The 24,226-nt window shown below is 50.1% G+C and overlaps 2 protein-coding genes and 4 non-coding genes across 9 annotated transcripts in view; 1 reads left to right on the top strand and 5 right to left on the bottom strand.

Annotated features, from left to right (window-relative positions):
- LOC149363797 (uncharacterized) overlaps nucleotides 1–23,761 on the bottom strand; it is a 31,064-nt gene extending 7,303 nt beyond the window's left edge. Inside the window, exons 1-5 of the mRNA XM_089568603.1 lie at nucleotides 23,411–23,761; nucleotides 21,255–22,803; nucleotides 17,232–17,289; nucleotides 16,772–16,912; nucleotides 13,743–14,064 (exon numbers count right to left, since the gene is read on the bottom strand). Coding sequence (XP_089424729.1) covers nucleotides 13,743–14,064; nucleotides 16,772–16,912; nucleotides 17,232–17,289; nucleotides 21,255–22,803; nucleotides 23,411–23,761 — 2,421 coding nt within the window. The remainder of the gene's footprint in view (nucleotides 1–13,742; nucleotides 14,065–16,771; nucleotides 16,913–17,231; nucleotides 17,290–21,254; nucleotides 22,804–23,410) is intronic.
- LOC149363798 (nucleoside hydrolase-like) lies at nucleotides 94–17,318 on the top strand. 4 transcript variants are annotated; one of them, XM_089573735.1, is made up of 6 exons: nucleotides 94–376; nucleotides 3,532–3,629; nucleotides 11,548–11,780; nucleotides 13,731–14,055; nucleotides 15,734–15,870; nucleotides 16,664–17,318. In XM_089573735.1, exons 3-6 carry the CDS (start codon nucleotides 11,574–11,576, stop codon nucleotides 16,997–16,999), a joined length of 1,005 nt encoding a protein of 334 aa, XP_089429861.1. In that variant the 5' UTR covers nucleotides 94–376; nucleotides 3,532–3,629; nucleotides 11,548–11,573; the 3' UTR covers nucleotides 17,000–17,318. The 4 variants fall into 4 exon arrangements, with proteins under 4 accessions (XP_089429861.1, XP_089429862.1, XP_089429858.1 ...); XM_089573732.1 differs by having other exon boundaries at nucleotides 96–376; nucleotides 11,545–11,780; XM_089573736.1 differs by lacking the exon at nucleotides 3,532–3,629.
- Nucleotides 5,860–5,932, bottom strand: TRNAQ-CUG (transfer RNA glutamine (anticodon CUG)). Its single transcript has one exon. It is a non-coding gene; the product is annotated as a tRNA-Gln (tRNA).
- TRNAE-CUC (transfer RNA glutamic acid (anticodon CUC)) lies at nucleotides 5,942–6,013 on the bottom strand. Its single transcript has one exon. It is a non-coding gene; the product is annotated as a tRNA-Glu (tRNA).
- Nucleotides 8,657–8,729, bottom strand: TRNAQ-CUG (transfer RNA glutamine (anticodon CUG)). Its single transcript has one exon. It is a non-coding gene; the product is annotated as a tRNA-Gln (tRNA).
- On the bottom strand, nucleotides 8,736–8,807 carry TRNAE-CUC (transfer RNA glutamic acid (anticodon CUC)). Its single transcript has one exon. It is a non-coding gene; the product is annotated as a tRNA-Glu (tRNA).
- Nucleotides 23,762–24,226: the final 465 nt, after the last annotated feature.

Here is a 24,226-nt window from a genome sequence, read left to right as displayed (position 1 = left end):
CCCCGCGCGAGCACTGGGAACCTACCGCGGGAGCAACAAAGAGATCCAGTTTCGAGCAGAGCTGAGCGCTTAGTCAGCTCTCGGGCGGCGCGTCCGTCTGGCCGCCCATGCATGCATTCAGGCTGGGTCTTGTGACGAGCGGCTGCGTCGCCCCCAGTGATTGCGACACTCGCGTTGGCGCGTCGCACAGCGGAGCTTGCACTGCGGGCAGCGGTCGTCGGCTTCGTGAGCCGGGAGACGCTGTGGCGGGGTCCAGGGCGAGTCTGTCTGGCAGTACACCGACATCGTTTTACGAGTTACTGGACGAGCATCGCAGCTGCCAGGCGACCACAAGCAACTATCACGCGGGAAGGAACCCTGTAGTATAGCGAGAGAGGTGAGGCTTTGTTTAGATTGCTTTGTTTTTTGTTTGTTTTTTTTTTTCAGGAAATGCAAGGGCGCGGTAACTGTCATTTCTCGGTGGGCACCTAAACCGCGCCGTGAGGGAAGGGAGGAAGGTGGGAGTGAAAGAAGAAGGAGAGAAATAGGTGCCGTGGTGGTCGAAATTATCCCGGAGACCTCCACCACGGCACCTATTTCTCTCCTTCTTCTTTCACTCCGGGATAATTTCGACCACCCGGAGATCTTTAAAGTGCACTGGCATCGCACAGCACATGGGCGCCTTTAGCGCTCCGCCTCCATCGAAACGCGGCCGCCGCGGTCAGGTTCGAATCCGGGCGCTCCGGCTCGGTAGACGAGCGCCTTAACCACTGAGCCAACGCAGCGGGTAACTACACTACTTTCTGCAGCTAGTGCGCATTTTCCACGTCTTAGACAAGCAGCTATTAGTTAGGAATTTGCTTGAACTACAGCTACTTCGAATATTTTGAACTGATCAAGCGCTCCACCTCCCTGTCGGTTCATTGCGCGAAGCTGTCATTTGTCTATAGGGTTATACCGACTGTGCCGCTTCATTGTCAAGGCGCTAGATTTTACGACAGTACAAACCTGCAAAGAATGTCGGTCGGTTGTCAACATAATGGCGCTACTGCGCTCTTAGCATCCGCACTGCATGCAATGATACTCGTAACGAATTCATGCTTAATGCCAGGTGTTATTGGCGTAGACTCAAGCTAAAAATGAATGAATTCCCCATGATTGTGGGTAGTGGGGAATGTCTGTTGGAGACCGCAAATGTGCGCGCACTAACAGAGCTAGCTGCACAAGACATGCGCTTCATAGCACACGGTTTGCACAGCACGCTATGCGATGAAATGAAGCTTGCATTCACTGGCGGAGTTTCACAGTCTAACGATAGTATATAGTGGGGTGATCTTATTTAGGTTGGACCCCGTCGTCACTGCAGTGGGACTTATAAGGGCGGATGTCGTGTGCTTGCCTCAGTGAAGGCTTGGCATTGACGCACAATATGCACTATGTCGTGCTTTACAGCAGTGTATCGATAAACGTTAAGTATTGTCACGTGGTTCTGATGGCAGGAGCAAGAGGAAGACAACATACGATCAGGACGGTGTAGAACCCAGAATGTTTACTAGGCGAACTCGCGCCCACAGACACAACACGACGGGGAGGCAGCGAGAGCACCGAGCGCAGTGGACGGTCGACAGGTTAAGAATGGCCGTTGCCCTCAGCCGTGCTCAATTTAACGAAGGAGCCTTTTTGTCGTAAATACTGCACATCGATGGATGTACAGAAGAATGTCCCAGATCACCAAGGTTGTACCGGGACCTCCTATCAGCAATTATAATCATTCAAATGCAAGCATGAGTATGACGGAGAATTCGAGATAAGCCGCCTGTAGCATCTACTGCAATCTCGAATCTCGTAGAAGCAGTTTTGCACGGTTGCAGCCATTCCAGATAAGTCGGGTCGCCTCTCGTGCTGCAAGCGAAGTGATCAGGCCGTGTGCCGGCGGCTCCGTGCGAAGACCGTGAAAAAAGAAATATCACAGAACTTCCTGGGAGTAGTAATTAATATGTGTTAGCAAATTGAACTTGACAAGCAGCCAAGCAAGGATGGCTTCGTTTATCTGTGTGTGAGAAGAGAACTGAAACCTAGTGTGAGAGCTAGCCTTTTTTCTGCATATATATTAGGGAGGTAAAATAAAATTGAACAGCGTTCTACACAAAGAGCCGGAAAATGCTCCCGAGGCTCCCGACCCAAGGATTCCGAGGCTCCCAACCAATCATGTAAAAACCTCAGAATTCTTCTCGAGAATGAGGTGTGTGTGTGTGCGTGCGTGCGTGTGTGTGTGTGTGTGTGTGTGTGTGTGTGTGTGTGTGTGTGTGTGTGTGTGTGTGTGTGTGTGTGTGTGTGTGTGTGCGTGCGTGCGTGCGTGCGTGCGTGCGTGCGTGCGTGCGTGCGTGCGTGCGTGCGTGCGTGCGTGCGTGCGCGCGTGCGTGCGCGCGTGCGCGCGCGCGCGTGTGTAAAACCAACAGCGATTAGGTACTTCTGGTGCGGCATCTTCTAATCGCCCTTATCCCGATTCATTCATCCTTTTCACTGTTCAGCGCTGTCTTTTTGATGACACAGGCGGCTGCATGTATTGCGTGCTGTTGTGAGCCGTGACGCCATGGGCATTGCAGGGAAAATCTAAACTTTTGTTATAGTTTCGAATAACAATTATTTACCCAATTCGTTACTTGTGCTTCCTTTAGCCATTGTCCTGCTCTACCCATGTAAAAGCTAGGCATCGGAATAGAGTGGGCAAATATGTGGCATAAATGCTTCGGTCTAGGTCAGTGTGTTGAAATATGGTCTATAGGCTATCAGCTGGTTCTTTCGTTGATGGAATTTGGGAGCTGCGCACTGTAGGCGCCTTAGCATTCCTTCGTTTGTCATCGTCTCTGTCCCGCGATATACACGTGCGGCCTTGGTCAAAAGTCTACGGGCCCCTTGTTCTCCTTTTCAGTCAAGGCGGAGCACTTAAGGCACTTCTCAAGCTTCAAGTCTCTGCCGGGTCAGCTACATGAACCATCGTCCTTACTTTTCAAGCCCTTTTGGATTCGTAAGTGTTCCACTGTGTGGATCAGAAGCAAATCACGTCGTTTGAAGACTTCTGCCCAAGGCTAAACATTGAAGATCCGCAAGATAAAGGAGCAGCTGATTGACAACGCTTATCGCTAGCTGTCGATCGTGATATCACAGGCAGGCTCTGTGTAGGTACATGAATGATGGAGAAGTAAAAGCATGAATAGAAGCTTAAAAAATACGGCCCCGGGCCTGGTCGAATTTGTGGGGATGAATCTCTCTTTCGTCTTTTGGCGTATCTCCACATCGTCTTTCATATATCTGTCAGAGGGTTCAAGGCGGGATTTTATATATCTCTCTCGGCAACGTTGTTCAGGCAGGTCTCCGCTATCAATGGTGTTTCAGCACGTCGGTCGGCTGGACAGCGAACGCGAATCGCAGCCCCAGAGAAGAACGGGGGGCTTGCTGCCAAGTGGGGTATATATGTATACGACCGCGATAAGGCGTGTTCCGCAGTAATCGACGCAGACGCCGGACGCGCGTTTTTTTGCTTCTTATCAGCGGCTCGACTGTGCGAACCACTGCTCGGTTCAACGAAAGCGGGAACGGAGGCCTTTCAGCTGGCTCTTCTGACGGGACGCCGTTTCTTTCGCAAACAGGCAAGTCTTGTATATGTGTGACGTGTTTCAAAAAAAAAGATGGCGCTTAGAGTGTTCCTTGGGGCCCGGTGTCCTGACGCCACAGTGCTACGAGGACATAATTCATGAGCTTAGTTTTATTATGGAGTAATTGCCGCTTTAGATTTCCCGTCTGCTGAAGCTTAAAGGGACACTGAGGAGAAATTGAAGTTGGCTTGTATCGACAGAATACCAGCTCCTGATTACAAAAACGCCACTCATACTGACAACAAAGCTCTTGTAACATAGAAAAGAGCAAGAATCAAAATACAGGTATCGCCGCCACAGGCCAAACTCGCAAGTACAAGCGTGATGACGTCATAGGACAAAGCAGTGTTGCTAGAACCAATGGTTCTAGCAACTCTAGGACCCGAGAAGCCACAAATCCCTGAGGCGCAGCCAATGCATGCGCAAATCTCCTTGACGTCGCCAGATGGCGTCACGTGCCCGGCAGCTACGCGCGCTCCTGAAGCATCGGGACCAATCAGCGCCTGTTTTCCGGCGGTAGGCGGGCTCCCGGTATCCGCTAGCGGTAACAAGGTACACGGTATGCTAAAGGTGTCTATTTGCGAGAACTTCGTTGACGACTTCGAGAACGAGATCCATCGTAACGCTGGCAAAACGCCAGTGCAAACGTAATCGAAGCGACTGTAGCGACGGCCGCAATAGCCGATAGATGCCTTCAACGTGCGGCCGGCAGTAGCTTTCTTTCCGGCTGCTGCTAGGCCGCACTATGCTAGCCACCATAGCCGCACTGCTGGCCGCCAGAAATCACGGAGTCTGCGGTACGTCATGCGCACGTCATGTTTCACGTCACTTAGTCCTGTGTCGTCATAGGAGAATCCCAAGTTTGAATCAGAGCGGTGGGAAAAACTTTTCAACTTCGAATCCAAATTTCTTAGAAATAAATATATCTTTCGCTGCCGGCCAAGTGGCAACAAAGCCATGACATGCCGAACTATCAGATTTTCTTGAAAAAAAAGATATTAATAGTGCTCTCCTCAGTGTCCCTTTAACGCTGGAAAGTCTTGGGGGTGCGTCCGTGCATGCTGCGGCTGTGTAAGTCGCTTGTCTCGTAATACACACTGAGGGGCTAGTTGGTGCATGGCTTCTGAAAAAGAAGCACAAAAAAAATAGCCCAATAGGACGGGAAACAAGACATGCGCAACTTTCAAATGGTTGTGCACAGCCCTAGGTTTTTGAATAAAAATTAGCTGTCTCTGATTTCTCGGTGGACACCTCAACCGCGCCTTGTTCCGGGAAGGGAGGAAGATGAGAGTGAAAGAAGTAAGAGAGAAAGAGGTGTCATAGTGGATTATTATTCGCAGCGGATGCGAGTGAACATGTAGCAGAATGAGGGCGAGGGCGGAAAATAAGTCTACGCCGTACGTGCGGGCGAGCAGAGTGCGAAAACAAATAAAAAAGGGCGGCCGAACAGGTGTATCGCCACATTTTATCCGCAGATGCACTTTCATTTTTATAAAGGGCGATAGAGGCGGCACTTGCAGACTCAGTTTTTCACGCAAAGAAATGGCTGTAGTCTCTTCGTTTCCTAGTTTAACCGTAGTTCTCCGGAAATTCTTGTGCATAGCGTCAAGCGGCTTTCCGTTAAACTTCGTCTCGCTTTTGCGAGCGAAACTTGCCAGCTATATCCAGCACGAGCATGCGGAACTATAACGTACGCGAAATATGGGTCACCCTAGCGCAGAATTTTAGGATCTGTCTGGTTTGTCTCGGAATGCGTCAACAGCAGAAACTATAGCCTTAGATCAGGAACATGTTCCTGACGCGCGATGAAGTAATCGAGGTTTTGCATTGGCGATTTGGTATGTATTTGGCCATACGAATTTTCGGTTAAGCATCTCGCACAAGAAGCTACAGCGCTGTCTTCCGCTGAGTTTTAAAGATGAGCGTTGGGGATTTTTTTTTTATTCATGTATGATTATGTTCTGGGCGAAATATTAGGCGCTGGTACCAGCTACTACAGCGTCGACTTCGCGGAGAATGTTCCTCCCGTATTGTCGATGTTGGCAGAAAGCGTAATAAACAACGATCTAAATCGTGCGCCGTCGAGCTCACATCGCCATTATGGTGCAGTGAGAATATCTGGAAACGTTGTTTCGGGTGCTAGCGCTTTGCGAGCGAGCTCGTGGGGCTATACCATGAGATGCATTTTATGAAGACACCTACAGAAAAAAAAAAAAAAAAAACAAGGTCTCACCGAGACTCGAACTCGGATCGCTGGATTCAGAGTCCAGAGTGCTGACCAATTACACCATGAGACCTAATACTTGTTCCGACGCCGGGAATCGAACCCGGGCCTCCTGGGTGAGAGCCAGGTATCCTAGCCACTAGACCACGCCGGAGATGGGGACGGGCTTTTAATAACTTGTAATCACTGGGGAAGTGCGCATTAAGCTTGATGCTGCCCTTGATCAGACATGACATACGGTATTATTCAAAAGAAGCTGTGCAAGATATGCTCCCAGGGGTTGGAAGGAAGCGCCCCAATGCAGCAAAAATGGCGGAGGGGGAAGAAGACGCAGCCGCTCGTTCGCGAACGCGGCGAGGAGGCGATAGAAGAAAAAGAGAAAGAAGCGACGAAGAAGGATATTTATTTGATCGTGCATACTCTACATCGATGAATATTCATAGGGAGGTCCCAAAGCACGAAGGTTATATCGGGACCTCCTACCAGCACTTACAAGCAGCATTAAATGCAAACAACAAAACGACAGCAGCAGTTCACATTGAAAGGACGGCGAAATCAGTAGGAACAGAAAAGAAAGTAGAGCAAGACCAGAACAATATGCTTTAAATAACATCAACAGCAAATCGCGCAAAGGCCATAAAAAATTATGAGGGAACCCAAGCAATTCTTAAACGGCGTTCCTGACCGCACAGTCCTGCTGCTGTTGTCATCGCTGCGTCGCTTCCCGCTGTCGCCTTTCCGCTGCTTCTCGGTCCCGCAGCTCCTGGTTGCCCGCCCTGCATCCTTGCTCGTTGCGTTCGCCGCTGGCAAGCATGTCGGGGACTTGAGGGGTGAACGTTATTTCGCTGCAGCAGCTCGCTTCGCACGTTACGCTGCGTTGCGATGGTCTCGTAACCCGTCGGCAGTGAACTGCCGCCTCCGGCCAAGCATTGCTGTCTCGCCTGATGAAGACACGAGCGATTCAACTTCGGACGATGAAGACTCCATAAGACGCGGTTACGTGAATACGACAGTGGACATCGTATTTCCTAGCCTATCTCTCGGACCGACACGCCGTGCACTGTTTACATGTACCACGTGGAAGTATGTCGGGACGGCGACCCCTCGCCCAGTGCACTCGGAGGAGGGATACAGCCGCCCTCATCTTGAGCTCACTCTGCTTCGTTATCCAGCAGAAGGGGTTTGTATAGCAACGGCAGGGAGGAGGAGGGGCGCCTCAAAGCTGTTTCCATTCACCGTGAAAGTTCGAACCCGACCGCGGCGGCCGCGTTTCGATGGAGGCGAAATGCAAGAGGCGCCCGTGTGCTGTGCGATGTCAGTGCACGTTGAAGATCCCCAGGTGGTCGAAATTATTCCGGAGACCTCCACTACGGCACCTCTTTCTCTCTTTCTTCTTTCACTCCCACCCTACTTCCATCCCCTATGGCGCGGTTCGGGTGTCCGCCGAGATATGTGAGACCGGTACTGCGCCATTTACTTTCCCCAAAAACCAATTTACCAATTTACCACAGTGAATAACGGGTTCGCGTTAGAATCGAGTAAATGCGGTAACACTTTCCTAACTATGGGTTACTAATTTGGAATCAGCTTCCTACTAACATCAAAATTTCGCCACCTTCGGGTATTTTTAAACGTTAACTGTGCTTCCCTCACTTCCATGCTTGCTGCACAAAGAGCGACAAACGCGTGAGGAGTGCCCACTGAAAGAACCACGCGGATGGAAGTGAGCGGAACGCACAGAGGCGCCAATTAGCGTCCTAAACAACGTGCAGCTCTGTTGGTAAATTGGTTTTTGAGGAAAGGAAATGGCGCAGTATCTGTCTCACATATCTCGGCGGACACCCGAACCGCGCCGTAAGGGAAGGGTGGAAGGTAGGAGTGAAAGAAGGAAGAGAGAAAGAGGTGGCGTAGTGGAGGTCTCCGGAATAATTTCTACCACCTGAGGATCTTTAACATGCACTGACATCGCACAGCACACGGGCGCCTCTTGCGTTTCGCCTCCATCGAAACGCGGCCGCCGCGGTCGGGTTAGAACCCGGGTACTCCGGCTCGGTGTACCTCTGGTCGGTTGGCTGCTGTGCGGCCTATATAACCGCCGTTGACGAGGGCTAGCGCGATGCTCTGGAAAGCGAAGCGAAACTAAGCTGGCGGGCTGTTCTCAGAACTGTGGCAGAACTCATACATTGGTGTCACTGGTCAGGTTACTGGAATCTTGAGCTGCGGGACACACGTTATGTGAGCCGCTGACTGTCGCCTTTGCTGTCCTCAGAGGCGAAGGAAGGACGCTATGCAACTGCTGCCAAGTCTGGGAAAATTTCAATCTGCTCGCTAAGCGGTAACGAGGCGCGGCGGAGTAATCAAGTGACAAATAAATGGGCGGTCACTAGCGAAAGCAAGGGACGGGTGGTTTTGTATGCATTTGTGTGTTAGGTATTTTATAGCGCTGAATGTGGCAGCATCTTCAGGATGAGCGTTTTTTTTTTCTTTTTTGCATGTATGAAGGTATTTCTCACGGAAATTTATGGGTTGGTTTCAATATCAGTTACGTATCACCTTCGACGCGATTTTTGGATGATGTCGGACTGTCGTAGCCGATGATGTCAGCTAAGTGGATTTCGTGCTTAATAAAAATTACCCAGATCATGTGGCAACTAGCATATGTCACCACTGTAATTCAGCAGGAATATTTCAAAATATCAGTTTTAGTGCTAGTGTTATTAAGGTCCATTGACGCCGGACGCCATGGAGTGCATGTTACAAAGGTGCCTAAAAAAAGGCTGATCCAGGAAGCAAAAAAAGGTCTCACCGAGACTCGAACTCGGATCGCTGGATTCAGAGTCCAGAGTGCTGACCAATTACACCATGAGACCGACTTCTTCCGACGCCGGGAATCGAACCCGGGCCTCCTGGGTGAGAGCCAGGTATCCTAGCCACTAGACCACGCCGGAGATGGTGAGGGTCTTTTAGTAACTTGTAATCACGGGGCAAGCGAGACTTAAGCTTGACGTTGGCCGTCTTCGGAGCTCTGACATGGAAATAGCTGCGTGCACTGCAGCGAAGGGACTGCATTCAAAGACGAGGCTGTCATGGGCAGCAGAAGGGGCTTTAGCTCACGTAATAGTGCCCCCACAAGCGCCACATCGCAGCCACGCGCCTATCGTAAATAGAGGAAAGAAGACGCAGAAGATGATCGGCTGCGAGCCTGAGGACATCATCATCGTCGTCACGGAAAGGAACTGACATGACAGAAGAGTTGTCGTGCGCCGTTTTAGAGCGCAGCTCTTTGGCGTCCGTTCCTGGGTTTCGCGTCGTCGTCGGCGTTGTCGTTGTCGTCGGCCTCGTAACCAGCTCCGCCCCCCTTTCATCCGCAGCTGGGGTTGACTCACTATCGGCGTCAGCGGCATCAGTCAGTCGCTGCTATCTCTTCCCTCCTCCCTTTATCGTGTTGTCCGCATGCTGCGCGCGCTTCTGCCCCCATCGTTTGCCGCTGGGTGTACACGCCGCCCCCCTCCCCCCTCTTCCTGCGAGTCTCCGGTTGTCAAAGCGCCGGCTCGAACTTAATTCCTTTCTTCGCTCCTCCTCCAATGCAACCCCTGTGCGGTGGCAATCAGAGATCCAGATCGGTGGCGGCGGATCTGTATATGTGCACCGCCCGAGCCGAAATTGCCGCTGCCGTTCGCCCTGTGCGGTGGCAATCAGAGAGCCAGATCGGTGGCGGCGGATCTGTATATGTGCACCGCCCGAGCCGAAATTGCCGCTGCCGTTCGCCACTGCGAAATTATCTGCCAGTTATTTCTGAGCCATGAGCGAGACGACCGATGGAAGTCCTCCGTCTGCTAAAAAAAAATTCTGTGATAGCGCATACATGTGTTGCTCGATTTCTTTGCCTCAATCTATCGAAAAGGTGAAACAGCTTATTTGCTGCGCTCAAATTTCGCATTAGGAAGTAACGTAATCGTCGGTAATTTTTTTTTTTCATTTGAGCACAGCAACAAATGTTTCATTATTGGCCATCCACGGCTAGCAGAAGGCCCAGTAGTATCTCCCGCACTGAATTTCCACCTCCGCCGGTCTGATTTAGCGCTATTTACATTTATTTTGACCCTTGAACGAGAAATCCACATTCCGTTATCGTCTGTTTCATAATTCTAGTATCTGGAGATTCACACAATGCATAATCTTGATGTAGAGGGGTTTATAGCGCTATATGTTTTTTTGTTATTTTTGCATTGTCATCATTTATCCCCCGACTCTTCGGCCGCCAATAAAACCAGTTGATAGCGCCTGTGTGTGTCTGTCTCCTCTGTTTTCTTTGTCTTTGTTTGCGCTATAAACCCTCTTCATCAAGATGAACTATATACCACCTCGCCCAACAGGAAGTTTTAATACAGAATCTTTCTTGAAAAATGCACGTGCACTGATATCTAGCCAGGCCAACCGCACGCTCGGATTCTTACGCCGCCATTTCTCAGCGGCAATGTACCCCATCTGTATAATATATTAATTAGGCCGAAACTAGAACATATGCATGCTCACTTTGGGGTCGTGACCAAGTAACTTTAGCTAACAACCGAAATACAATTAAGAACAGCGCTTCCCGCTTTAGTCTGTCAAATTCATTCGAACTGCAAGCGCATCCGCGATGAGGTTCCCGTTGGTGTTCCCCAAGCCCAGGCCAGAACACAGTGTCTGGGCTCATGCCATGCCAGGGGAAGCATTCCGTCATTGCTCCTAATCCGGCCTGTGGGGCTAGACCGCACCGGGCTTCCGGGTATACGCATGCGCCTATATTGAAGGCTCTGTTATGGCCTTCGAGCTCTGCCACAGACGCGGCGGTTGCGAGGACGCCGTCTCACTCTCGTCCTGGAAACCTTCATTCTTTTCGTGCTTATTTTTATGTGCTGCAGCCATGAAGGGTGACCTTGACGGTGGCCTTGGCACCCTTAAGGTTCCTTGCTTTTAAACCTTTCAAGCAAGTTTCCCACTTCTACTCGGTTTAACTACGTTGATGCCCTACGTTGATGTTCACTTCTTAGCCGAAAATTCTGGACAAAAGCAATTTTCAGCGGGAAGGAGTTTACGAACGCAATTTTTTTCGTATATTGTAAGATTTCTCTATAACAATGAATATATCTGCGGATATTCTTTCAGCAGACTTGCATTTTTTAGCTGTTAACGTTTTCTCTATCGGCATAAACGCTCCGCATTTGTTTTCTATGGCAGGCTTAACTGCTCGATGTGAGTGACGGGAAAACTTTGTAAATAATGATTTTGCTACTCATAAAAAAATTGACCATTATCTTCACTATTTCCAAAAAGCAACTTGCAATATTAAAAAATTTTGTCCAAGAATATGAGAGAAGCCAACAGCCACAGAAACCTATAGAGCACAGGGGATTTTTTTTTAATTAATTAATTTTTTTTGCGGTGTTGATCAAGCAAGAATATTACTGAATATGTTGTCGCTTAAAGCTAAATGATTAGAAAAGCAGAAGAAAAAACAACCACATGCCGCCGGTGGGATCCGAACCCACGACCTCGATTTAATGTTCGACATGTTTTCCCTGCAGGCTTTCGTATGTCCGTTCAGCGCCCTTTGCGCTCCACTTGCATGCATGAAATGTCGCCTAACTAAAGAAGTTTGACGCGATTAAATCGTGTCTTTTCGACTGATCTTGTATGCAGCAGCCCGGCAAAGGCTCTGCGGTCCAGTCATGAGCAGCAGCGGCGGCAGCAGGCCGGTCCACGACCGGCGACTCGTGCTGGACGTGGACTGCGGAGTGGACGATGCGCTGGCCATCATGCTGGCGCTCAGCCTGCACTCGACCGTCGAGGCCATCACGTGCGTCGCCGGAAACACCACCGTCTGCAATGTGCGCAGGAACGTGCGCCGCGTGCTCGCGGTGTGCGGAAGACCGGAGGTGCGTGCGAGGGAGCGTGCGGCCGCACGGGGTCGCACTCCGATCGCTCTGCTTTAGATACAACAAACAGACGCGACTTCTTACCTGGAACTACCAGGAGGAAACGAAGCCGCTTGCAGGCATGACCGAGCTCTTCTATACCGGGCGTCTCCCCCTGATGACCATGAAGGGTGCCGTGACCTGATAGGTTTAGCAGTGTATACTGACAATCTCGCGCCATACAGAACAGCCAGAAAGGAGTACCCAACACCACACAAATCCCTCAATAAGTTAGAAGAGAACACCCTTAGGCGACTACAAACCAACACATACCCAACGCCAGCTAACTTACACCAGTGGTACCCTACACTATACTCTCAGCAGTGCCCACACTTTGGAGAGGTAGCTGACCTCTACCACATGGTGTGGGCATGCCAATTTAATCCCTCACTGGACCCCATTCCAAACCCCTCGGAGGAGCAATGGGAGGCTATTCTGCGCAGCGATGATCCTGACCGTCAGTCAGCACTGGCTGGTGGGGAGGGCCAGCGCAGCAGCAATAACCAGTGACTACCGGACTAGGCGGCCCACCCACGTGTTCTAAGAATATCCAGCAAATAAATATGTTTTCAATAAATCAATCAATCAATCAATCAATCAATCAATCAATCAATCAATCAATCAATCAATCAATCAATCAGTCAGTCAGTCAGTATCGAAGCGCTGCTGTTGATTTGCGTGCAGCGCACGAATGCTCTTGATAAGTGCGGCGAGGGGATTACGAGGAAAGGGAAGACGCAGTAACAGTCTTATTCGAGATAATATTCACTGGACAGTATATATATCTGTTGCTGTAAAGCACACATTTACACTGAGAAACTTTCTTCTTTTACAAGGATGTTGGTACCAGGAAGGTTTTTGGACGACTGCGGCACCGCTGGCGTCAATGAGCGATGAAATCGAATACCACGTCCTGTCGTAGCATCACGGAATAATGATTTCGCCAATGACTACGAGTCTCCCTCCCGTCGACTATAGGGTTTACGTCTTGATTGGCGAAGGACGCAAAGCTATATATGGTTGCCTCACCTTCGCACAGTTGGGCTAAAAGGCCCAATACATCAGTTACATTCTGGGCAGCTGTATCTCTTTGTCTCCGTCTCAACTAGGCCGTGAGTTGATAGGTGAAAGATGAATGGGAAGCAGATCCAATATTTTTCCGCTATCTCCAGGGCAATGGATTTGCCGTGATAGCAGCAATATCCATTAAACTGCCCGTGAGGAAGATGCCAACGATACCCTGACGCCAGTATCGTCGTGAGGGAAATCCTGGAGGTGTAAATTCTTCGCAAAATTGACCACCACGGTGTTTCATTGTTTGTTCGACACACTGGTACTGTACGCAAATTCATGGATTCGATTCCTTCTGGGCGGGTGAAATAGAAAAACACTCGTGTAACTGGATTGAGGAGCACGTCATGGAGATCCCCAGGAGGCTCTTCAACAGAGCCTTCCTACACGGTGCACATTATATCTGCTTCCTCGACTATGATACGTTAAAATTCACTATTCCAGTCAGATCTTTAGATAATTTCAACTCGAAAGGGAACGAAAGTTGTAATTGGGCAGAGCTTGGTTTAGGGGAAGCTTGATGAGGGTCCGTTAATACGTGTGTTGTTGACAAGACGAAATATTTGTGCTGTGTTTTGTTGGGTTGGGTATTTATGGCTCGTAAACAACTAAGGCTATCGCTGCGCCGAACAAGATGCTTAAAAAGGTCTGTCCCTTGCTTTCCAGTGACTAAAAGTTTTGAAACTTGGAGTTCGAAACATTTCCCCCTTTATAGGAACCTATAGACAGATGACATATCTGCAATTGCATTTTCTCTACAGCTTCAGTTGAATAAACCGGAAGTTAGAATTACTCGAGTTCCAGTTAACAAGATTCCACCGCACTTTAAAATGGTTACAGATCCCGGTATACCGAGGCTGCGAGATGCCGCTGAGCGAACCCCTCGACCTCGCGGCCGAGTACCACGGCAGTGACGGCCTGGGAGGCGTAGCGGATCAGTTCCCCGCCGGTGACGATGCAGTGGACGAAAATGAGGACGACGGAACCCCGGAGGGCCGGCCCGTGCACGCCGCCGAGAGGCTCATCGAAATGGCGCGCCGAGAGCCGGGCGAGATCACGTTGGTCTTGCTGGGCCCGCTGACCAACGCGGCGCTGGCGATGACGCTGGACCCGCGCTTCGGGGCTAACCTCAAGGAGATATTCATACTCGGCGGAAACGTCGAAGGTGCGCTGGCTGTACAGTGAAACGTTAAATTCAGCATTTCATACCTACCATACACTCTGCCAGAAAAATGAGTAAGATGAGACTAACTGTTGCTGATCTCCCTTTGCAGTTAGTTTCTGAGGAAGTAGTGGCCGCTTTTTTAGTGATTAATGTTTGTGGAAACGCAGTTAGTCCTCAACGGACTAAGCAATGTGGTGCATTTAGTACTGTGTGTCTCAGAGTGATAAGCCAAAATCCAGTACCATGGTACTGATTTCATCACCAAAGGTTAGTCCACGCGCATACTGTCTACACAAGTGGGTTCTTTGCAATTAATTTCTAAGAGAGTAATGCTTGGGTTTCTAGAGGACTAATCATGATGGAAACGCAGCTACTGTCCAAAGGACTAACCCGTGTTGCACTTTTGGTCCTTTCTAGCTTCGAGCCCGGTGTATTGAAATGTAACGATGCGTTCCAAGATGTGTAAAACGGTACAGCTCCGAACAGCGAATTGCAATAATTTATAATATAATACGACAGAATTCGAAATCTATGCAATCTAAGCTAGGAAGGACGCAAAGTGCCATGGGGTTTAGTCCTTTGAGGACTAACTGCTTTGCCGCGACTATTAGTCACTCAGAGACGAACTACAGCCGCCTGAGAGCCTAACTGCAAAGGGGATGCGGCCGCAGTTGGTTTCCTCAGAGACTATACCGTTCGTCGCGAGGACTAAGGACTGCAGCTAGACCTATTTTCCTCATCTGTAGAGTGCAGGACGCGTGTGGACGACCTAGTGTGCACGTCCGTTGTCCGCGCAAAGAATGGACAAGAAGCGCGGTACAGAATAGAACAAGAAACACAGCCCCATGTATACATTCATTATCGTTTGAAGGGATGGGGCTACTTCAATACCACCGAATCAAGCATTTCTCTACGCTGAGAAACTGATATTTCAAGTTCCAAGCACAGCTTAGTCCATAGTAATGACGGCAGAGCAGCTTCATATAAAAGTGGAGAACATTTACGCAGCTTGCAATTTTTGTCGCATGCAGACTATACAGGCATGCGTATAACGTAGTCATGAAGCGAGCATGTCTGAAGCGTTCAGCACTTCGGTTGAATTAAAGCAGGTGTCGGTGCCACCACTTGATGGCAGAGGGAACGTCGTGAAAGTGTCCCCTCGGCGCTTCAGAAGACTGACTAGCCTGATCGGTGTGGAGTTAAGGAAGAGAAGACAAGACAGACGGGCAGGACAGGACACTGCGCCATCCCCACCCATTATGGCCTTGGTGCCATAAATAGTTTGGCAAATGCCGACTGAAAAAACCCGCCGAAGACACTATAGTTTGCGTAGCGTACTTCGCAGCGCATTCTTGGCTATGCATTTGGAAAGAGCATAGTGTTATATGTGCCACGGAATTATGTAGGGTGGGAGGTCTACTTTTATTGTTTACATGAGGCATACTCAAAGGAATACCGACCTAGCAGAGTCCAGCAGACGTTTTCTTTTTTTTTTTTTTAGCTGCAAACATGGAAATGTTTTCAATAGGCGCCGGAGCTCTTGGTTAAGACGTGCACATGTACGACGTCAACACCGACAACGTTCAGCCAAAAGAAAGTTCCTATGTCCTTTTAATGCTCTAAAAATACGTAGAAGAACGTGTGCAGAATAACTGCTGACAAATAACTGACCTCGCAGGTCGTGGAAACGTGCTTCCTGGCTCCGAGTTCAACTTTAGGACCGACCCGGAAGCTGCCAGCGTTGTGCTGACGAGGGCTCAGTGTCCAATCACCATTGTCCCTTGGGAAGCGGTAGTCAAGTCGCCAATACCGTGGGTGAGACTCCGCCGCCTGACTGCCGCTCACGCACTGTCTCACTCAATAACGGGTTCTAGGACAGCATGGAGGCAGACGAAAAAAAAAGAGTAAATTGTGGTGTTTAACGTATCGAGGCGACATATGAGCTATGAGAGACGCCGTAATGTAGGGCTCCGAATTTATTTAGTCCAGCTATACTCCGTTTCATACAGAGATGCAACGCTGTAAAAGGTACGGAAGTAGCCCGCACGCAAGAAAAAATAAAGGGAGGGGTGTTATTCCGCGCTTATTCTATGACCTATTGAGCTACGGCACAATAAGGCGACAGCTTGTCATCACCAATAAAAGCGCATTTACTCAAGCTCATGACGAATGTATCATGTAATGGGCCTGCAGGCAAAACATTTACTGCTTTTCGCTCACCTAGGAACGCACTATTTTCTGATCGCGGATGGAGGCAGTGCGAACAAGGGCGCTAGCTTTGACAGCGTTGCACCTGATGTATGAAACGGAGTATATTCTTCTTTAACACGCGCTGACATCGCACAGCACACGAAAGCCTTTTACGTTTCGCCTCCATCGAGAAACTGAAAAAGCTGATCGAATTATTTGTCTGCCGTTATTTAATGTAACAAAATTGCTTTAGGCACAATTAAATGCAGCTTTGCAAAACAATGAATAACTGCATCCCTAACGAACGTTCAGTCCCTGAAGGACACCCGGTGCGGGCCCTTTACAAGCGCGCCGATCGGTGGGCTTTGAACATGTCTTCAGTGACATGTTTTCGCTCCTTCTGTCTCTCCGGGCGCAGGAGGTGTACTCCATGATGACGCGTCAGGACACGGCCAAGTCCCGGTTCGTGCGCGCCATTACGCGTCACAGCCTGGCCTACTACGACAAGGTCTCCACTGGCGGCTACGAGGTGGGCGACACGTTGGCCGTGGCCGCCCTCCTGGCGCCCGACTCGGTGGCCACCTCGGTGGAGGAGCGACGCGTGGCCATCGAGCTTCGCGGCGCGCACACCAGGGGACAGCTGGTGCACGCGTGGACGCCGGACATGCTGCCCGAAGTGGAGAGGACAGTGCGCATCGTGACCTCGTTCAACAGGGAGCGCGTCTCGGAACTCCTTATGCGCATGGTTGTTTGACACCGACGAAGTAACGGAAGATATGGAAGACTGGAGAGGCCCTTGGAGAAAAGCATGACGAATGCCATGTGGTTCTGGACGTCGTTTTGCCCGGTCGCTCTTAGCAATGGCCAGACACGGCGTTTTTGTTGCTTTGGCGGTATGGTTGCTATTCGGGCTTCAAGAAAAGTGACGTCACGATCTCTGCTGTTTTATTTTTTTTTTCTCCGTAGACGAGGATGCAGGCACTGACTTGTGTGCCGGCGGCGGTGCGGGCACGTTGGAATAGCATCTAGCGTGTCTTAAGTAGCCTGCAAAAAAATAAAAAACGTTCACAGTTTCCGATAAAAGTCTGGTTTGCTCCAGCATTACACTAGAGCTGAAAAATTAAGCGGGGCCGCATTTTGTAAGTAGTAGTGCGAAAGTACTTATACGCTCGCCAACACCGACCAAGAATTTTGTCACCGTGCGTACGTTCACGGCATTTGCATACGTACTACGTATACGTATGTACAGTCTTTGCCAGAAGTAACCGAGCAACAGGTTCTTGCTTCTCAAACGTATAACGGAGCATTTACAGCAGCCCTAAAGACCGAACGGTGCCATAATGTATGGACAAGGTCTCACCTTTATTTACACAGAATCAGAGCTTAAGGGCTGCCATGAGTGCTTCGCTACGCGGCTAAGAAAGAAACCACCTGTGCCGGGTTACTTTTGGCAAAGACTGTACGATCTTGTGCCGTTGCCTAACAACCCAAGTTACTACCTCGGGTAGTAACCTGGGTCAGTTCGGAGGAGGTTCGCGCCAGATGCGCTGCATGCGGCACCGGCGACAGGTGCGTTATCACAACCACCTTTTGTATCGCGTTTATACAGCCCCATCTGTGTCGGTCGCGCGTACAGCTGGAACATGACGTGGGCGTCGCTGATCCTCTGCTCGGGCGGTGCGTTCAGCAGCTGCGTCTGTCTCACTCATCGCGGTCAAAAAACTGGCCGAATGTATTGCGCTACGCTTTTACGTCACGCTTATATATAGCCACCAACCTCAGGAACACAGAAGCCCGTGGCAGGCCACCCTCTGCCACAGAAACCACCCTGTGGTTACAGCATTGTTACGACGCCGCCACGAACACATATATGACACTCTCTTAAGAGCTACGGTCTTGAAAGATTTGGTATTCAGTCATCCCGGCTCAGATCTCTATGCCAGCTCGAAGCACTGCTCACTTATCCAGGGAGGCCCTTAGTCCCCATGCCTCCACTGTCAAATAGCATATCATGATTGAACGGAGTTGCGACTTGAGTGAGCCCAATAGCGCCTGAAGGACCGCGCCAACACGTGGTCCTTCGACCTGTAGCGTATGGAGCACTGCGGTGCTTCTTTTTGTCTTTTTGGTCGCGTAACTTAGCGCCGTTACACATGGGCCAAAAAATAGGCTAAAAGAATAACGTGGTGTGTGTTCGCTGGGCGTTGTTACAACGAAGTCTGACGGGGTATCCCGGAGGTATGAGCCAGAATCCTGGCACTGACTGATTGAATTATCGCTAGTCAGTATAATCTCCTGTTACCACAGCTTTATTCCCTTTTACTATGTGAGAAGCAGTATAGGGAGGTAGCCGTAAGTTACAACTTCTACCTTGACTCTTTACCATCTCGAGACTGAGGCTGTTTCTGGTTACTGGTGGGACTGCATTACACTGCCGGCAGCTGTGTCGCTGTAGAGGCACGTGGAAAAGTGCTAGATAGAACCTGCCAGCGTTCGCGGCAAAATTATTTGTTCGAATGGGGCCCTTGCACCGATTGTATAAGCTGCTGGAAATGCTAAACTGCTTTTGCTCGTTAAGTGGAAAAGCATGTACACAATCGCGATTTGTGAAACAGTATTATCTCGCTTAAACACCCGCCGCGGCGGCTCAGTGGTTAAGACGCTCGTCTACTGAGCTGGGGTACCCGGGTTCGAACCCGACCGCGGCGGCCGCGTTTCGATGGAGGCGAAACTCAAAAGGCGCCTGTCTGCTGTGCGATTTAAAGATCCGCGGATGGTCGAAATTATTGAGGAGCCCTCCACTACGGTACCTCTTTCTTCCTTCACTACCTCCTTGATCTCTTCTCTTACGGCGCGGTTCGGTGTCCGCCGAAATATGTAAGGCAGTTACTGCGGCGTTTCCTTTCTTCCAAAACCAATTTTCATTTTCCACCTGAGAAGCGAGCCTAAAGAAAAAAGGCGCACGTACGTCGCTTCGGTCCTCCTGGCGGCACTCACGCATTTTGAAAATGCGCGCGAATCCAAGATGACGCCCACTTTTTGTGATGTGGGACTTGTTTGCTTTCATGTATTGTTCTCTGAAATGCCCGAGTGAATTATGTAGGGTGGGAGCGAACTAAAGGTCTTTCTGCAAACAAGAACACATTACAACAGAGAAAGAACAATAATGTAAAGGGAAACAAGGAAAAAAGCAATATACAATTCGGCATGAAATAATATGTAAGTAAAATACACGGAATCAGAACAAGATAAATACAAGAACATCAATGTAACACACGAACAAGTGGAGTATAAAGGAATGGTATAAAGAGTAATAACAATCAGCAATTCCAAAGAGTTGAGGTGTATATATGGACGAAACGGATTAGTCAAAAACGGTCTTTTAGCTTCTCACAGAATGATTTACGGCCAATGAATTATACAAAGTTATTTGGCAGGACATTTCACAGAGCGGTGAAGTCTTAAAAAAAATTAAAGATTTTAGTGGTGAGGTGCGGCTGTTGATGCGGTGCAATGCCATGGTGACGATTTAGAAGGCGAGAACAGCCCAGGACATCCTGCAATCTGCCATAGACATCACCATCACCTATTTAGCAAACACAGGCCTCCGTTGCTCTCCAAATAAATCGGAACTCCAGCAGCTGAAGCCCCTCCCCAGTGACCCCCAGATTGAACTGTACATGTGCGGGAATCCAGTGCCCATTGTGCCTCAGGTGAAGATTATCGGCCTTCTCATTAACACACTCGATGCAACCGCCACTTTTCAGCTCTTGCAAGGACAGACCAAACAGGTCGCTGCACTTAGAACGTGCTGCACTTAGAAACTACAACGTGTGTTCTAGTTTCAACGAATGAATGTCATATGTGCTAGTTTTTTTTTTTTTAATGTCCGGAGAGGGAATCTTCAAGTTCCCCCTCAGGGATTCGAGTGTGCATGAGTCGTCAGCGCAAATGTGTTGAACGTGAGTTTCGCATTTGTGATGCCGCCAACACAATTCCAGCACTCCAAGCGATTTCAGACCCAATGGAGCGTTCCTCTAGAGGAAGCGAACAGTGGCACGAGACCCACTTGGACCGCATTGGTTAGTTCACCGACATGCTTATATCGTCCTGCCTCTTAGTTGTTTCCCGGTTACATGCTACGTAAACCGAAACAACGCCACTACCATCAGCTGAACCGACACAGGCCAGAGAGGTACCGCTTATTGGAATGCTTGCCGGCGCTCTTCAAGCCGTGTCTAGCACGGGTCAGGATAGATGTGGGAAACGTTTCGGCGCCTCAATGAATTATCATTTCGAACATTTACATTTGCTGACAAAACATTGCACTTTTCTCTCCCCCCAAATTGAAAGCCACAGAAGCGGCTATGTTTTATTACACGAACGAAATCCGCTCCTTCGAGCCCTGCACCAGCCAAAATGATTAATTGCACCTTATCACATGATTTCATACCAGTAGCTACCTGTCTAAGCGAGCAGCAGTACGTTAGCAGGCGATCGGTTCACAATAAATTTCTGCATGGCAGAGGAGGAGCGTTTCGAAAGAGACACAAATAAAAAAAGTCATGTATGTTGTCCCCGAACCAATAATGTTTGAACAGAGAGTTTCTAAGCGTATTTCTGTAACATTACACGAAAATACCGGTCAGCTAAGAACAGTGACTTGGAAGGTGCGCTGGATGGCCTTGTGCACATGGTTAACGCAGTCACATCATTAACACCTTTTGTGGCATAGCCGCGAAAACATTGTCCAAGGCAAGACGCTTACGGGAAGGAGGACTTTGTACAAAGCGGCTATAATCTTATTGGTTGCATTATCTCTGGACATGCATCCATCTGCTCACATTAGAAGTGGGCCGAACAAAAAGAAAATGCACTGAAGAAAAAATTTAACCTACAGACGAAACGCTGGCTCACATGTCGACAAAATCTTCGAAATGAACAGTGAGGAGAACCTAAGGATAGTGAATAGGAAATTAATATTTGTTACGAAGCCGCAGGTGACGCACTTCTGGGCGTCTCAACACTTCGGCGGCCTTTCTTGTGCTTGGACGGCTTTCGAGGTTTGGTCTCCGCGCTGCCTTGCGACTTTGGCGTGCTTTGTTGCTGCGGACAGCTCTGATATGGCGACGACCCCGTCGGGGAAGCCTCTGTCGCAACCTCTGCATACGGCGAGCTTGTCTTGGACTCGGCGCGGCCAGATGATGTGCTCGGGCTACTCTTCTTCGTTCCTCGCCGCTGGTGCAAGGACACCTTAAGAGTCTCCTTGTTCCCTTGCTGTGCCATGGCGACCGGTTCTGGTGCAACGTTTTGATCGATGAATATTTCGGGAAGCCACTGGATCGCCATCGCGCTCACGTAGACTACAAGCGTCGTGGTGAGGTGGAACCACGACCTGCCATGTGCAATATAAACAAGGAAGCTGGCCAGGAGCACACCGACGCGGCCGACGGAGTACGATACGCAAAGTCCCATGCTCCGGATAGTAGTGGCAAACACCTCCGTCGTATAGCTGTAGTTAACGCCCATGGCAGCCGCTGAAGCGCCTTCGAGTGCGATCGTCGAGAGCGGGATCGCATGGGCTATGTCCCACTCGACAACGGCTGTCTGCAGGGCGCTGGACGCACAAAGCAACGCCAGTACACCTGACAGCGTCGCCCTCTGGCCTCGCCTCGTCATGCTGTCGTAGACGGTGGCGAATAGTGCCGTTTTGAGGAGAAGACCCGATACCTCCCATTGTTCCTCCATTTGCGGCTGTCGAAGGGCTGTGCCGTAATAGGCGAACGACACACCGAACCAGGAGACCAGCACAGACAAGGCACGCCGTCGAAAGGTGGTGACGTAGAACACGCTTTCCCTGCCCGTTGACGCGGTCGTTGCGGTCATCTCCACCTTTTCGAGCTGCTTTTTCAGCGCTTTGAAAGTGAACTGTGCCTTTGCCAGGTCGACGCCATTATACCTTGCCGCCTGCAGCATGACGAGTTCCGCTTGACGGAGCTTCCAGGTGGCCAGAAGCCAAACGGGAGACTCTTCGAGGCAGTAGCACCAGGCCACCACAAACGCCGTGGTGGTAGCCAGGAACGTTTGCGAGACTTTCCAGCTCGGCTGGAACAGGGACAACAGGTGCAGCATGGTAGGCGTCACAGTGGGGCCGATGCAAGTGGCCAAGAGACTGTAGAGGGCGCGGCGCTCGTTTCCCGTTACCTCGTACAACACTATGAAGACCAGCAGGTTGGTAGCGCTGGCCGTGGCCGAAACGATGAAGCGCGCCAAGAGAAACAGGCTGAAGGAGTGCGACGATCCGGCACCCAGAGTGGCCAGGAGCATAGTAATGGCGCTGGCCATGACGGCTGGCTTGCGTCCCACGCGGTCCGAGACTATGCCGGCCAGTGGTACGAACAGCGCGGAAGCTAGCATGTAGATGGGCGGCGAGATTGAGTACAGCCAGCTGCGGTGACACACCAGATCCCAGTTGCTGATTATGCTGTCGCCCTTGTGATCAATGGCGTAGTCCCACTGGTGACATTGCACTTCTTGGCGCTCCTCCACGCTCCCGTCCTACGAACATGACAATAAATGCGGGAGACTAAAGATATCGACACTTCGACAACTCGATGCAGGACGTGTTAGAGTGAAGTGCGATGATACTACAGGGTCTCTTCGGCGTGTACTCTATAAAGGTATATAAGTGTACTGGCGGTTGGCTGAAGAACATATGATGATACATATTAGGCTGCAGGTAAATTTCAAACAACAAATTTTCAGGCTATAATAATGCAGTCACACATGTGTAGAACAACGAGGGGAACCCACAAGCTGGGAGATAGACGTGGTGGTGGCTCAGTGGCTGTGATGCTCGCCAGCTCACCCAAAGACGCGAGTTCGATCCCGGCCGCGGCGGTCGCATTTCGACGGAGGCGAAATGCTAGTGGCCCGTGTACTTTGCGTTGTCAGTGCACGTTAAAGAACCCATGGTGGTCGACATTATCCAGAACCCTTTACTACGGAGTGTCTCATAGCCTGAGTCGCTTTGGGAAGTTAAACCGCACAAGCCCAAATAATTATACACCAAAGCGCCAATGCGCTATTGGATGCAAGAGTTAGCTGTTTCCATTAAAACTGAAGGTCCGCTTTACGAAAAGCGTCGAAAAAACAGAGTAATCACCGGTATGGCCGGGTCGTAGACGGTACACTGGCTAAGCCTGCCATCAGCCAGCACAGGAATGGCCACGTTCTTCCACTCGTGGACGGATATGCCTCGCAGTTCCTCGGGCGGCTGGCACCAGTGGTCTACGGGACGACCGATGAGACGGTAGGCGAACGCGTGGAGCAGCAGCACAATCATGGAGAAAGTGGCGCCGAACAGGACCTGCCGCTGGAACTTGCCGTGGGCCAAGATTACGTAGACGTTCTCCTGGATGGCGGCTCGCCTTTCGGACACCACGAAGCCTTGCAGGAGGGTCGGGGTCGTACTTTTGGCGCTGAAATCTTCGGCGTCGTCCGTCTGCGACACCATATTGCTGCTGTGACGACGGTAGATCAGTCGGCGCTGGATTATCGAGGAGCTTCGCCTTTGGGTATAGCAGGGTTATCACGGCGACCTGCGGGGTGTGGGCCTGCACTGCACCCGCACGGCTGTGCTCGCCACCAGAACTCCGTGCGGGAAAAGCCTGCACTGCACGTAGGCGGCAACAGGAAACAGAGCCCTATCACGGAGGTTTAGGCCTGATTACAGTTGATTTCAGTTCTTGGTACTTTAACTGCTGCTGACTGAAGCCTCGAGCTCTCTTCTTCTTCTTCTTCACCTCTCTCTCCTTCACATCTTCTTCTTTCTTGATATCACGTGTCAAAGGCAAGCTTTCGCTTCCCTCTTCATAGAGCGTAACGTTAAAGGCGTAATCAGCGCTGATGACGGATTAACATTTAAGGGAAAAAAAACGTGTTTGGGAATTAAGCTAGAAGGTTAAAGCATAAACGTTAA

Source organism: Amblyomma mixtum, chromosome 2 (genome assembly GCF_055824585.1).
Source record: "Amblyomma mixtum isolate Tamu chromosome 2, ASM5582458v1, whole genome shotgun sequence".
Classification (NCBI taxonomy): Eukaryota; Metazoa; Arthropoda; class Arachnida; order Ixodida; family Ixodidae; genus Amblyomma; species Amblyomma mixtum.
This window is presented reverse-complemented; position numbering and strand designations above follow the sequence as displayed.

Excerpts from the sequence above, each read along its gene's own strand:
- LOC149363798 (XM_089573736.1), top strand. The coding sequence starts at position 11,574 with ATGAGCAGCAGCGGCGGCAGCAGGCCGGTCCACGACCGGCGACTCGTG. Across the intron at positions 14,056-15,733 it reads ACTCGGCGGAAACGTCGAAG|GTCGTGGAAACGTGCTTCCT; the intron begins GTGCGCTGGCTG and ends CTGACCTCGCAG. Across the intron at positions 15,871-16,663 it reads TCAAGTCGCCAATACCGTGG|GAGGTGTACTCCATGATGAC; the intron begins GTGAGACTCCGC and ends CTCCGGGCGCAG.